Raw genomic sequence first — 14,205 nt, forward strand, 5'->3', positions numbered from 1 at the left:
TATAAACTTGAGACATCTCTTAAATGCAAAAGTAATCACATCTTTCCTTGGCTAAGACCCCTTCAATGGCTACTATTGTATTCTGTGAGATAAAGGCAGACTGGGTTAGAAAGGTGGCGGCAGAGGTGGAAATACATAGACAGCAAGAAACATTTAAGAGAGAAAATTGGCCAGGCACAGTGGCTCACGCCTGTAATCCCAGCACTTTGGGAGGCCGAGGCGGGCGGATCACGAGGTCAGGAGATAGAGACCATCCTGGCTAACACGGTGAAACCCAGTCTCTACTAAAAATACAAAAAATTAGCCGGGCGTGGTGGCGGGTGCCTGTAGTCCCAGCTACTCGGGAGGCTGAGGCAGGAGAATGGTACGAACCCGGGAGGTGGAACTTGCAGTGAGCCGAGATCGCACCACTGCACTCCAGCCTGGGCAACAGAACGAGACTCCCTCTCAAAAAAAAAAAAAAAAAGAAAATTAGCAGTCTTAGTGACTGACAGCGTATGAAAGAAAAGCAAGAAGTTGAAGATGGCATCCAGATTTGTGGTGGTCTGGTCAACCAGTGGATGGAGGGGCCATTCCTGGAGACAGGGAAAACTGGGTGGGGGTAGGAGGTAATATATCTTAGACACCAGGCTCAGGGGTAGGGGTGGGAGGGGTAAAGAGTTTGACTTATATATCTTGAATTTGAGGTGCTTTGGAATTTCCAAGTGGATATTCTAGTAGACATATAAAAACAGATACATGAAACTCAAAAGAGATCTGGGCTGAAGGAATAGATATTATTTATCTATGTTCTTATTATGTTATTATTTATAATAGGGAGATGTCAGCATAAGGAAGGTACTTAAAATTCTGGCAATTAATAAAACTGCCCAGTGACTGGGTAGAATAAAACCAGAGGCTGGAATAAAATCCTGACGCATTCCATCGTTTAAAGAGACAGGCAGAGGAAAAGCCCATAAAAGCAAATGAGGAATGATTAAAAAGATATGGGGCTTATGGTCATGGTATGGTGTAATGGAAAGAAAGGAGCAAGAGCAAGAGCCAACGACTATTACAGCTTTGAAACAGGTAGAATTTACCCATAAGGAAGTCATTTACAACCTCAGAAAGAGCCATGACAGTGGATGAGAAACTGGATTCCAGCAAGTTGAGTAGTAAGTGAAGGGTGAGGAGGTGTGATGGTAAGCACGGACAACATGGCCAATTTTGAGCCAGGTACAGTGGCTCACACCTGTAATCCTAGCACCTTAGGAGGCCAAGGCAGGAGGATCGCTTGAGGCCAGGAGTTCAAGCTCAGCCTGGGCAACATAGCAAGATACTGTCTCTACAAAAAATTTTAAAAAACAAAACAAAAAAGCTGGGCATGATGGCACACGTCTGGGGTCCAAGCTACTTAGGAGGCTGGGGCAGGAAGATCGCTTGAGTCCAGGAGTTCAAGGTTACAGTGAGCTATGATCATGCCACTGTACTCCAGCCTGGGTGACAGAGAGATCCTGTCTCTAAAATAAAACAAAACAAAAAACCCGCCATCAATTTATTAAAAGAGGAGGAGAGAGGTAGAGGTGCGGGAAGAAAGAGATAGGCAGTAACTAGAGAAGGCATGGGGTTAAAGGATGTAGGTCTATTTAAGTTGGGAGAGAAGTAAATATGCTAAATGCTGATGGGAGAAGAGCTAATAAACAAGTAGTTGAAGAAATACGAAGGGATAGTCAGGAGAGCAAAGTTCCTGAGGATGAGGGAGAGGGTGGAATTTAGAACAAAGGAATAGGGTAGGGATTAAACTCAAACAGGAGAAGGGGTTTCTTCTATTTTAACAGGAGAAAATAATGAGTACTGGATGCAGGTAAATTGGTAGAGTTGATCACAGGAAGTTGAGAGAGCATTAACAATAGTTTAAATTTTCTTTGTGGTTTGGGGCAGTGGCTCGCACCTGTAATCCCAGTGCTTTGGGATGCCAAGGTGGGCGGATTACCTAAGGTCAGGAGTTCAAGACCAGCCTGGCCAACATGGTGAGACCCCATCTCTCCTGAAAATACAAAAAATTAGCCATGCGCAGTGGTGGGTGCCTGTAATCCCAGCTACTTGGGAGCCTGAGGCAGGAGAATCGCTTGAACCTCGGAGGCAGAGACTGCAGTGAACCGAGATTGTGCACTGCACTCCAGTCTGGGAGACAGCGGGAGACTCTGTCTCAAAAAAAAAATTTTTTTTTCGGCTGGACGCAATGGCTCACACCTTTAATCCTAGCACTTTGGGAGGCCAAGGTGGATGGATCACGAGGTCAGGAGATCGAGACCATCTTGACTAACACAGTGAAACCCTGTCTCTATTAAAAATACAAAAAAAAAAAATTAGCCGGGCATGGTGGCGGATGCCTGTAGTCCCAGCTACTAGGGAGGTTGAGGCAGGAGGATGGTGTGAACCCAGGAGGCAGAGCTTGCAGTGAGCCGAGATTGCGCCACTGCCCTCCAGCCTGGGTGACAGAGTGAGACTCCGTCTCAAAAAAAAAATTTTTTTTCATTGTGACACAGGAAGAAAAACCATCTGCTGAGAGTAAGAGGAGGAGGCAGGGTTGGAAGTTCAAGGAGAGTGGGGCTGCTAAAACTGTCATTTTGGAGAATGAAAAACGGTTCACTAGGAAAACAGAATTACTGGGGAATATGGAAAGCCCAGTTGTGCTGCCTAATTATGAATTTGTACAATTCCCATCTATCTTAGTTTATGTGATTTTTCTCAGCAGCACAGCCAAGTCAGAGAAACACTGGCCTGAATAAGATCTTTTAAATTGGTAACACTTAACCTGGGTGTGCATTAGAATTATTTGAGGAGCTTTACAAAAAAAGCAGAAGAAAGGCTGGGCGTGGTGGTTCATGTCTGTAATCCAGCACTTTGGGAAGCCGAGGTGGGCGGATCACCTGAGGTCAGGAGTTCCAGACCAGCCTGGCCAACATGGCAAAACCCTGTCTCTACTAAAAATACAAAAATTAGCCGGGTGTGGTGGCAGGCGCCTGTAATCCCAGCTACTCAGGAGAGAGAGAGATGCCTGGGTCCTATCCCAGACCAGTTAAATCAGAATCTCTGTAGATGGGACCATGGCCTCATTTTTAAAAATTCACTAATTCAACAAATATTGATTGGATGTCTACTGTGTGTTAGGCACTGGGAATACGGCAGTGAAAAAAGAGACAGGAATTCTTGCCTTCATGGAGTTTAACTCCTAGTAGATAATAATAGTAACTTTTGCAAAAGTTCTCCAAGGGCTTCTATAAGGAAGAACTGCTGTTGTTAGCATCTAATTGATGAGGAAACTTGACTTCACTTATGAAATAGGCCCAACCTGATAAAACTGATAGCTTCTCCAGGATATGTAAGGCCAATAAAAACAAAGGATTAGGAGCACAGCTCATATGTCCAAATCGAGAAAACAGAGAGCAGAGATAAAAATGTTGCCAAGGCCACGAACCTGAATAAACTCCAGTTAAAAGTTAAAAAAGCAAGATCTCTACAGGTCAGCCTTAGAGCATGAGAGGCAAATTTAAAGCTTGACAACTGTCTTTCTTCTTCACTAATTAGAAACCAGAGCAGATTCCAAGAGGTCAGAGAGGAAGCTGCAGAACAAATATGGTATAACTTGAAGTCTGGGGCAATACTCCTAAAGACAAGACTGAAGACATCTCTACTAAAAACTGGAGGTAGGTGGGTGTGGTGGCTCAAGCCTGTAATCCCAGCACTTTGGGAGGCCAAGACAGGCGGATCACAAGGTCAGGAGATCGAGACCATCCTTGCTAACACGGTGAAACCCCGTCTCTACTAAAAAATACAAAAAATTAGCCAGGCGTGGTGGCTGGCGCCTGTAGTCCCAGCTACTCGGGAGGCTGAGGCAGGAGAATGGCATGAACCCGGGAGGCGGAGCTTGCAGTGAGCCGAGATTGCACCACTGCACTCCAGCCTGGGCAACAGAGTAAGACTCTGTCTCAAAAAAACAAAACAAAACAAAAACTGGAGGTAACAGGCAAAGTCAGGGAGAGGCCTTAAACATGAACGGAGTCAGTTCTGTCTATGGGGAAGATGAGAGTGAGCCACAATCTACATGAATAAAGAGGCAGCGCCAAATGTTAACATTTGGTAACCAACATCAAGCAAGAATACTGCAATTCTGAATGAGTTCACTCTCCTTACAAAAACACACTAGTTGCATGCATGCTTGTTTTCCTTTAAGACATTTATAGAGGACCAAAAGAAAAAAAAAAAGGAGAGAGTATATTCCTTAGAGGAGTTTCTTAGGAATATTTTCTCTTCTGACCAGGAAAAAAATGAGGGCATGGAGCGATAGGAGACTGCTGCTAGCAAAAATGAGGCCAGTCATTCCTTGCCACACTCCCAAAGCTATGAAGAGGATCTGGGCGGGACCAAGCCCCAGGCCAGCAATGGTTGCAATGTATCCATTTATCCACCTGTGGGCCTATACAAACACCTGGGTGATATGACGTGGAGGGCTAGCGATCAGGAAGCTCCTGCCCACCAAATACCTTCATTTTGATGTCTTCAAATCACACAGCTGTAACAGAACTTAAGTTTCCCTCCCAAACTGGTTCCCTCTTAAGTTCCCTATTTCAGTGAACGGCTTTATCATCCTTGATTCTTTCTTTTCCTTCCATTCCTACACCCAAATGGTCATAAATGAAGTAGGCCCCACCTCTCAAATCCCTTAAATCTGTCCATTTCTCTGTTCCTACAACCACTCCCTAGTCTAGGCAACTATGACTGCACAAAGGCATTATTCCAAGAGTATCACAAGCAGACTTCCTGTCTAGTTTTAGCAGAATGGTTTTTCTAAAACATTAGCCGACTGTGTCACACTGTATCTTGAAACCTTTCAACATCTTTGCACCGTACTAGGATAAAATACAATCCAACGTGGTTTACAAAGTCCTTCACAACATGACCCTCTTATCTCTCTAGGCTTATTTCTTATTATCATCCCTTCTTTGCTCTTTGGTCTCGTCATACCGAACTAGTTTCAATACAGTGAAAGTAAACTTTTTGCAAAAGTTCTACAGGTGATTCTAAGGGGAAGCCAGTGTTGAGAATCACTGTTGTTAGCATCTAATTGATGAGGAAACTTGAATGCACTTAATGGAATAGGCTCAACCTATCTCCTACCAGAGAAAACTGATAGCTTCTCCAAGAGAAAAGTACAAGTCTTTTCATGGCTTCAGTCCTTAAAGTAAGCCAGTGGCTCCCAAACTTTGCTATACTTTGGAATCACCTGGGCTTCTTTAAAAACTACTGATATTCCCTTCCCTGACATTTTTATTTAATTGGCATGGGGATGATATGGGGATTTTGAAAAGCTCCCTGGGTAATGCTAATGTGGAGGTTTGAAAACCACGGGAATAAGTTATTTGTTTGGCTTGAATACTCTTTCCCCACTTCACCTGCAAAATCTCTAATTATCTTTTAGGCCTCATTAAAAAAAATCACTTCTTTGACTCCCTACACCAAATGAGTTGCCCCTATAATTAACTGGCGCTCCTGCACACTGGGCTCCCACTAGCATGTCTCGTACTATATTTCACTTATGCCCAGATGACATATTTCACTTATGCTCAACTCGCTCACTGTTAGACCTCTAGTCTAGTGTCTAGGAAGAGGCTAACACACATGGATACAGTAATTATTTGATAAATGTGATGAATACAGCTCAGCCTAAAAGGATATATCAAAGATAGCAAAATAAGTTATAGAATCAAGAACTTGTTGACAATGAACAAATCTGGTCATGGTTGAAGAGGGAATCACTTACCTGTTTAATGACATAATGAATCTCCTCAGAATTAAGAACACTACATTTAATATCAATTGGTTTACATGGAGTAATTCCCTTATAGACAAGAGGTGTGTAGCATTTCATTGCAAATTTCAAGTCACTGACATGCCTCCTCTCTTCTAAAATATCTTCAAATTCATCCCACTTTTTGAGCTCCTTCTGTGGATAAGGCAAGAAAGTAATGAGCACATACTATAAAATAAATCAGGACAGATTAAAGACTACATTGCTAAGGTTTCATCTTTGACAAAATTTTACTCTATGACATGTGAACAGGAGCAGAGTGTTCTGATGTTAGATTTTCATATAGTAAGAAAAAGAGATGTAAAGAAAATTAGGATCAATAAATTGATACTGAGTTATCATAATATTTTATTATATTTCTGATTGCTATCATTGCCAGTATCTCTTTGGGAAATTTAATGAAGACAGCAAAGATGAGACATTAAGCCCTAGAGTAATCTAATCAACTTTACATGGTTTCACCTGCCACACTGACAAACCTGTTTCATTTGCCTCTACTTAGCTTTAAAAATTACATTAAAATATACATTTGAAACCCAAATTATATAAAATAAAACAAAACCATATGAGTGCAAACAAAACGAAAAATCATTCAAGAAACAAGCGCTCCAATAAAAGGTACTGTTGAGCAGTATATTGCTGTGATAACTTTCTTTTCTTCTTTTCCAGACAAGAGCTCATTCTCTTGCTCAGGCTGGAGTACAGTGACACCATTATATAGCTCACTACAGCCTTGAACTCCTAAAGCAATCCTCCCTCCTGCCTCAGCCTCTCGAGTAGCTAGGATTACAAGTGCATACCACCAAGCCCAGTTAATTCTTAATTTTTTTTGTAGAGACAGAGTCTTGGCTGGGCGTGGTGGCTCATGCCTGTAATTCCAGCACTTCGGGAGGCTAATCTCAATCCTCCACACTTCAAGCAGGATTGCTTGAAGCCGGGCATTCAAGACCAGCCTGGGCAACAGAGCAAGACCCCATCTCTACAAAATAAAATAATAATAATAATAATAATAATAATAATAATAATAATAATAATAATAATGAAGAGGTACGGTCTTGCTCTGTTGCCCAGGCTGGTCTCAAACTCCTGGCTCAAGCAATCCTCCCACCTTGGCCTCCCAAAGTGCTGGGATTACAGGTGTGAGCTATTGTGCCTGGCCTGTGACAAATTTTTTATTTCTTATTCAGCCCCTGCCATTCAGCTTCTATCCAACCAGCCCCTGAAACTGCTCTTTACAAGTCTACCAATGGCTTCTGAATTGTAAATTTTTTAAAAAGTACTTTTCTGATTACAAAAGTAGTAGTAATGATAATAATTAAAGCTAACACGTATAACTGCTTACAAAGAGTCAGGACACTTGTCATATGTGCTGACACTAAAGTGTTAGGTGCATTCTAAATGCTTTAGAGGCTTAGGCACCACTCTTCCATGAAAGCTCTCCCAGAGTCCTGGATGGAATCATTCATATTTTCCCTGTCACTTCTTTTCCCACTAACTACACCTATTATGGTATGTATCCCACAACACCGTAATTGTTTGCATGTCTGTCTCCCTACTAAAATGAAATTATCTTGAAGATAGGAAAGTTCATTTCCTCTTTGTATTTCCAACATCTGGTTTTATCTGGAATATAGCAAAATTGGTCAATAACTGAACTCAATAACTGAAAGATGAAATGTTGAGGTAATAGAAGAAAATACAGAATGTTAACTGAGACCACAATTTGGCATAAGAATATAAGTGGAAGCAAATAGCATTTATGAGGAGTTTATAAAAGGGTGGCAGGTGAAACATACAAACATGAACATTTTTATGTCCATATATAGAGAGACTATATGAAGGAAAGGTCTTTTCACTGTTGGAGTTCTCATGTAAAGTTGCAATCCTTGTAATAAATACTCTTGCTTATAAGGCTGGAAAACTTTCTCAAATCCCACATTTCTCATTAATAAATATATAGTTGTATCAGTTTGAGCTCTATAGACTGCAGCCAACTACCAGTGTATCATTTTAGGGCTTAAAAACAAGAACTTCCCATTTAGTGGTCCTGGGAGTGGAAGGAGAAAAGGATCAGAATCAGCTGGGGATATATGTATACACATATACAGTCATGCACTGTTTAACAACAGAGATACACTCTGAGAAATGCATTGGTAGGCAATTTCATCATTGTGCAAACATTACAGAGTGTGTTTACACAAACTCAGATGGTATAGCCTACTACATACCTAGGCTATATATACTATAGTGGTTAGCCTATTGCTCCTAGGCTACAAACCTGTACAGCATGTTACTGTACTGAATGCTATATGCGACTGTAGCACAATGGTACGAATTTACACATATAAACACAAAAAAGATACAGCAAAAATACAATATTATAATCTTATGGGACCACCATCATATATTGACTAAAACATTGTTATGCATCATGTGACTCTGTGTGTGTTTGTGTGCGTGTTTATACGTATATATAGCTGACACTTAAACAACACACATTTGAACTGCACAGGTCCACTTACACGAGGATTTTTACATTTAAGTTTTTTTTTTTTTCAATAGAGACGGGGGTCTCACTATGTTGCCCAAGCTGGTCTCAAACTCCTGAGCTCAAATTATCTTCCCACCTTGGCCTCCCAAAGCGCTGGATTACAGGTGTGAACCACCACGCCTGGCCTATATGAAGATTTTCTGCTTCTGCCACTCCTGAGAGGGCAAATCCAACCCCTCCTCTTCCTCCTCCTCCTCAGCCTACTCAATGTGAAGTGACGAGGATGAAGTGGATTAACGACGATCCACTCCCACTTGATGAATGGTAAATATATTTTCTCTTCCTTATGATTTTCTTAGTAACATTTTCTTTCCTCTAGCATACTTTATTAAGAATACAGTACATAATACACATAACATATAAAATAAGCCTTAATGAATTGCTTATGTTATCAGCTAGGTCAACAGTAGGTTACTACTAATGAAATTTTTGGAGAGTCAAAAGTTATTTGTGAATTTTCGACTGTGCAGAGGGTTGTTGCCCCTAACTCCCACGTTGTTCAAAGGTCAACTGTACATATATAAACACAGACATGGATGGGAGCGAAGGAGTCCTCAGGACAAGAACCCCTAAGGGAAACTAGCGGGCATGTATACTTTGAAAAAGCTTGCCAAATACGACCATCTACAACCCTTCCATGGTTCTGTTGCTTGCAAGGTGGGCTTACATCAAGTCCACCTGTCTTAGCATATAACCCCAGGCTCCTCATGACCCCCACCTCCTGCCTCATGACCATTCCTCTTAATCCAATAGTCCAGCTATGCCAGACCTGCAGTTCCCTAAACACACTATGTGTTCCCAGATCTCTGTTCAAGTTGCTCCCTCTACAGAATAGCATTCATTCTCAAATATTTGAATGCCTGTGTGCTTGACAACTGTGGTATGTGCTGAGGATATAGTGGTGATCGAGAGAGACAATCTCTTTTATGAAGAACAAGGTGGATAGTGGTACCAGCTATTGAGAGGGGCATTTACAAATGCTCCTTCCGCATTGTTCACCTGGGAAATATTTAGCCATCAACCAGAGCTTGTGTTTACTTCTTCTGTGTCCCATATTCTGGTTCTCCCCTTTACCTAGATTGAATAGGTCATCCTTTCCTTTCAGTCTTTACTGAACCCTCAATAATCGGATTTTCAAGATGGTCTCTAAAACACTTCATTAAACTCGTATTTGGTGCCTCCCTTACAAGACTGTGAACTTCTTATCTGGTAGATAAGGTGTCCTATATATTTCTGTACTCCCAGTTTCTAGTAGGAACTCAAGCCACTGTAGAATGAAAAAATAAATTACAGAATGAAGTCACTTTTTGAACCCTGTCGATGATGGCTCCTCAGTATTCACAGGAAAAGGCTCAAATCTCCCCATTCTGGCCCTTACCCAATGTCAAATCCAGTGTTTTTTTTTTTTCTTTTTTTTGAGATGGAGTCTCTCTCTGTCGCCCAGGCTGGAGTGCAGTGGCACGATCTCAGCTCACTGCAAGCTCCGCCTCCTGGGTTCATGCCATTCTCCTGCCTCAGCCTCCCAAGAGGCTGGGACTACAGGCGCCCGCCACCACGCCCAGCTAATTTTTTGTATTTTTAGTAGAGACGAGGTTTCACCGTGTTAGCCAGGATGGTCTCGATCTCCTGACCTCGTGATCCACCTGCCTCGGCCTCCCAAAGTGCTGGGATTACAGGCGTGAGCCACTGCGCCTGGCCGAATCCAGTGGTTTTTAACTCAGGCTGCACATTAAAATAACCTGGGGGCACTTCAAAATAAATACTGATATCCAGGTTCCACCTCTAGAGATTTCTGATTAATTTGGTCTGTGAGTGCTGCTTAGCTGTCAGAATTCTTTTTAAAAATACTCCAGGTGATCCCTATGTGCAGCTAGGGTTGAGTGTTCCTGCTCGTTAGTTGGCCTTCCCTATACCATGCTTGAGAAGTTTTTACTATCATTAAGTAAGGAAATTTACATGGCCACTCACTCAGGAACATAACACAAAGAAGAACCCAAGTAAGCCATAGGGGAACTATCTCTCCCCCATCCTCCCCCATCTTATTTAGTAAAGCAGGCCTCTCCCTATTGCTAGTGAAATAGGCCTTTCTTATACCTCCCTTTTAACTGCTCTGGAGGATCCACTCATTCAACAGATAGTGACTGAGAGCTCACAGTGTACCAGGCACTGTTTTACAGGCTGTGAATACAGCATGAACAAGGCAGGCAGGGACTGCACTGAGAGCCTACATGTCCTTATGGAAAGACAGACAACAAATAAACAAGGTAAATTCATTTAGTGATACCACTAGTAGTATGTTGGTCAATGTTTAACCATTTAACGCTTGATATGGGAGAGCTCTGAGTTATAGCATTTGTCAATTTTTGTGGGATATACACTCCCACCAGGGCAGATTTAAAGCTACCAATCTGACCCCAGCAAACGCAAAGCTGGGGAGAAATGAGCAGTAGCACACAGTTATACAGGATCTCCACCTTCCAGCACGATAGACAAATAATCTCAAGAGCACAGGTAATAGTATAATAATGAGAAAATGCTAAGTTTTCAGTATTTATTACCTTTTTTAAAAACAGGATTTAATCGTAAATTTATATAATTTAATATTTAATTTTTTTTTTGAGACGGAGTTTCACTCTTGTTGCCCAGGCTGGAATGCAACGGCGCGATCTCGGCTCACTGCAACTTCCGCCTCCCGGGTTCAAGAGATTCTCCTGCCTCAGCCTCCCGAGTAGCTGGGATTACAGGCATGCACCACCATGCCCAGCTAATTTTGTGTTTTTAGTAGAGAGGGGGTTTCTCCATGTTGGTCTGGCTGGTCGCGAACTCCCGACCTCAGGTGATCTGCCTGCTTTGGCCTCCCAAAGTGCTGGGATTATAGGCGTGAGCCACAGCACCCGGCTATTTAATTTTTAATAATGGCTGTGTTTTAAGAATGGGCCCACAAACTTCATGAAAATTTAACAATCAGCTCTTGCAAGCCAATAGAAGACTGCTGTAGCACACCACTGGAAAGAGAATATAAGGAAAATAAAGCTGGGGTCAGGGCATGGTGGCTCACCCTGTAATCCCAGTGATTTGGGAGGCCAAGGCAAGAGGATCAATCGCTTGAGACCAGAAGTTTGAGACCAGGTTGGCAACATAGTGAGGCCCTGTTTCTACACAAAATAAAAAAAAAAAAATCAGTCAGGAGTGGTGGTATGCGCCTACAGTCCTAGCTACTAGGAGGTTGAGGAGGGAGGATCACTTGAGCTCAAGAGTTGGAGGTCACAATGAGCTATGACTGTGCCACTGCACTCCACCCTAGGTGACAGAGCGAGATCCTGGCTCTAAAAATAATCAATTAAAAAGCCAAAAATTAAAAAAAAAAGAAAATTAGGCAACTAATGAGGAAAATGAGGAATAGTGATTGGAGAGCTGTTTTAGATTCAATGGTTGTGGAAGGCCTCTCTGAGGAAGTGATATTTGAGTTGGGACCGCAATAATACAAAGAGCCAGCAATAAAACTTCTGAGAAAACATAGCATGCCACACAGAAGGGACTATGAGCATTCGAGGGAAGAGCATGTTTACTGTCTGAGAAACAGAAGGCCAGGGTGGCTAAAGCCCAGTGAACAAGAAGATTAGTGAAGTCAGAGCAATAGCAGTTAAGAGATCATGCACAGTCTTGTGGGACACTGTAAGGCATCTGGAACTTTCACTTGCACTTTAACAGGAAGTCATCATCTGGATTATGGCACACCAGTGGTTACCCATCCTCAGTCTTCTTTTTATTCTAGGGTCTCACTGAATGATTTCAGGCTCACCGATGGCTATAGATACAACCTACTTGCTGAAAAATCTATACATTTAGGCCAGACCCCCTCTCTTGCTCTGGCACCATATTTCTAACTCTACTTGGATCTCTTCCAAACACCATGGAATGTATCTGGCCCATAACATGATAATCCACAAGTTAAAAATCATTATATTCTCTCTTACATCACAAACTGAACACACCCCAAACTGAAATTATATTACCCTGACCAAACCTGCTCCTCTCCCCGTATTTCTTATCAATGAAAGGCATCATCATCTGCCCAGTTGCCAAATCACAGAAACCCAACAGTGAACTTCAGATTATGCTATTTTCCTTAGCCACCACATTCAAATGGTTCCAAAGGCTGATGATTTACTGTCCTAAATATCACACAAATTCATCAATTTCCCTTCTTCCCGGGCTCACTGTTACTGCCTTACTTCAGGCTTCACTACTTCTCTGGATTACTGCAATAGCATTCTAACTGATCTCCACTTTTATGTATCAGATTCCCTCCCCAACCTGATTCTCTTCCTACAGTCTCTACTTAGGCAAAACAGGTAACCTATACTGATAATCACACCAGAAATCTATTTTTGAAATCTCAGACTTTCAAAAATATAAATGTACTTTGGAAGGCCAAGGCAGGTGGATCACTTGAGACCCGGAGTTCGACACCAGCCTGGCCAACATGGTGAAACTCCAACTCTACTAAAAATACAAAAATTAGCCGGATGTGGTGGCAGGCAACTGTAATCCCAGCTACTTGGGATGCTGAGACAGGAGAATCTCTTGAACCCTGGAGATGGAGGTTGCAGTGAGCCAAGATCGTGCCATTACACTCCAGCCTGGGTGACAGAGTGAGACACCATGTCAAAAAAAAAAAAATACACATAGACATATATATTTTTATATATACATATATGTGTATACACACACACATATATGTAAGATTAAGATCTCCCATAAAGTTAAGATTTTATCCCTAAGGATATGTAAACACGACACATAAAATTTCTTTAGGAAATATCTGCCTACTTCCTTACTTTGTTTCTCATGTCTCCTTTCTTCCACCCAAATCTAACTAATTCTAACCCCAAATATTCAAAGGAGTAGTTTTTTTACATCAATATCTAGGACAGTTTTCCTCTCCCTCATCTGCCACTCACAGCTCAAAAACTCAGCTCAGGCCAGGCACAGTGGCTCATGCCTGTAATTCCAGCACTTTGGGAGGTGAGTAGATCACTTGAGGTCAGGAGTTCAAGACCAGCCTGGCCAACACGGTGAGACCTTGTCTTTACTAAAAATACAAACATTAGCAGGGCATGGTGGCGTGTGCCTAAAATCCCAGCTACTCGGGAGGCTGAGGCAGGAGAATCGCTTGAGCCCCGGAGATGGAGGTTGCAGTGAACCAAGATCGAGCCACTGTTCTCCAGCCTGGCAACAGAGCAAGGCTGTCTCCAAAACAAAAAAAAAAGAAAAGAAAAAAAGGAAGATCAGCTCAGATATCACCTTTTCTTAGAAACCTTCTCCAAGTTCCCAAACTGGTCAGGTGCCCCTTCTTGTCTCTCCCACAACACGCTGTGCATGCTTCAATCATTGCCCTTATCATACTTAACTGTAATTATTTGTTTACTTTTATGACTTTTTGTGCCCTTAAAGGCAGAGCCTGGATCTGTAACTTCTATATCTTGGAAACTGAGAATAATGAGTAGGATACTGTATATATTCCTAATGTTTGCTGCAATCAGCAGTATCTTCTATGCTTCTAAAGTGCTACTTTTAGATCAGAGTATTACACAATAACAGCGTAGCTGGGGAAATAAAAACAGCCTGAAGTACTAAGAAAAAGTAAGGTTACCGTGGAAGTAAAGGTTATCCAGTCACAAAACAGTGAGAACTACCAGTAAAGAGAGGGTTGCTGTCCAGCATCAGAACTACAGAATGCTCAGATACAACTGCCATAGTTTTTCACATGAAAAAGTGGACTCAAGTCTTATTAAAGAAC

The 14,205-nt window shown here is 42.0% G+C and overlaps 1 protein-coding gene across 4 annotated transcripts in view; it reads right to left on the bottom strand.

The window, feature by feature from the left end:
- GNPAT (glyceronephosphate O-acyltransferase) overlaps positions 1–14,205 on the bottom strand; it is a 36,706-nt gene that overhangs the window by 20,925 nt on the left and 1,576 nt on the right. Inside the window, exon 2 of one of the 4 annotated variants that reach the window (XM_054446153.2) lies at positions 5,804–5,986. The exons of 1 other annotated variant lie outside the window; for it this stretch is intronic. In XM_054446153.2, coding sequence (XP_054302128.1) covers positions 5,804–5,986 — 183 coding nt within the window. Of the gene's footprint in view, positions 1–5,803; positions 5,987–14,205 lie in introns of those variants that run through there. 2 more of the 4 variants (XM_054446159.2, XM_063671208.1) reach the window with 2 other exon arrangements.

This window comes from Pongo pygmaeus, chromosome 1 (genome assembly GCF_028885625.2).
Source record: "Pongo pygmaeus isolate AG05252 chromosome 1, NHGRI_mPonPyg2-v2.0_pri, whole genome shotgun sequence".
Lineage (NCBI taxonomy): Eukaryota > Metazoa > Chordata > Mammalia > Primates > Hominidae > Pongo > Pongo pygmaeus.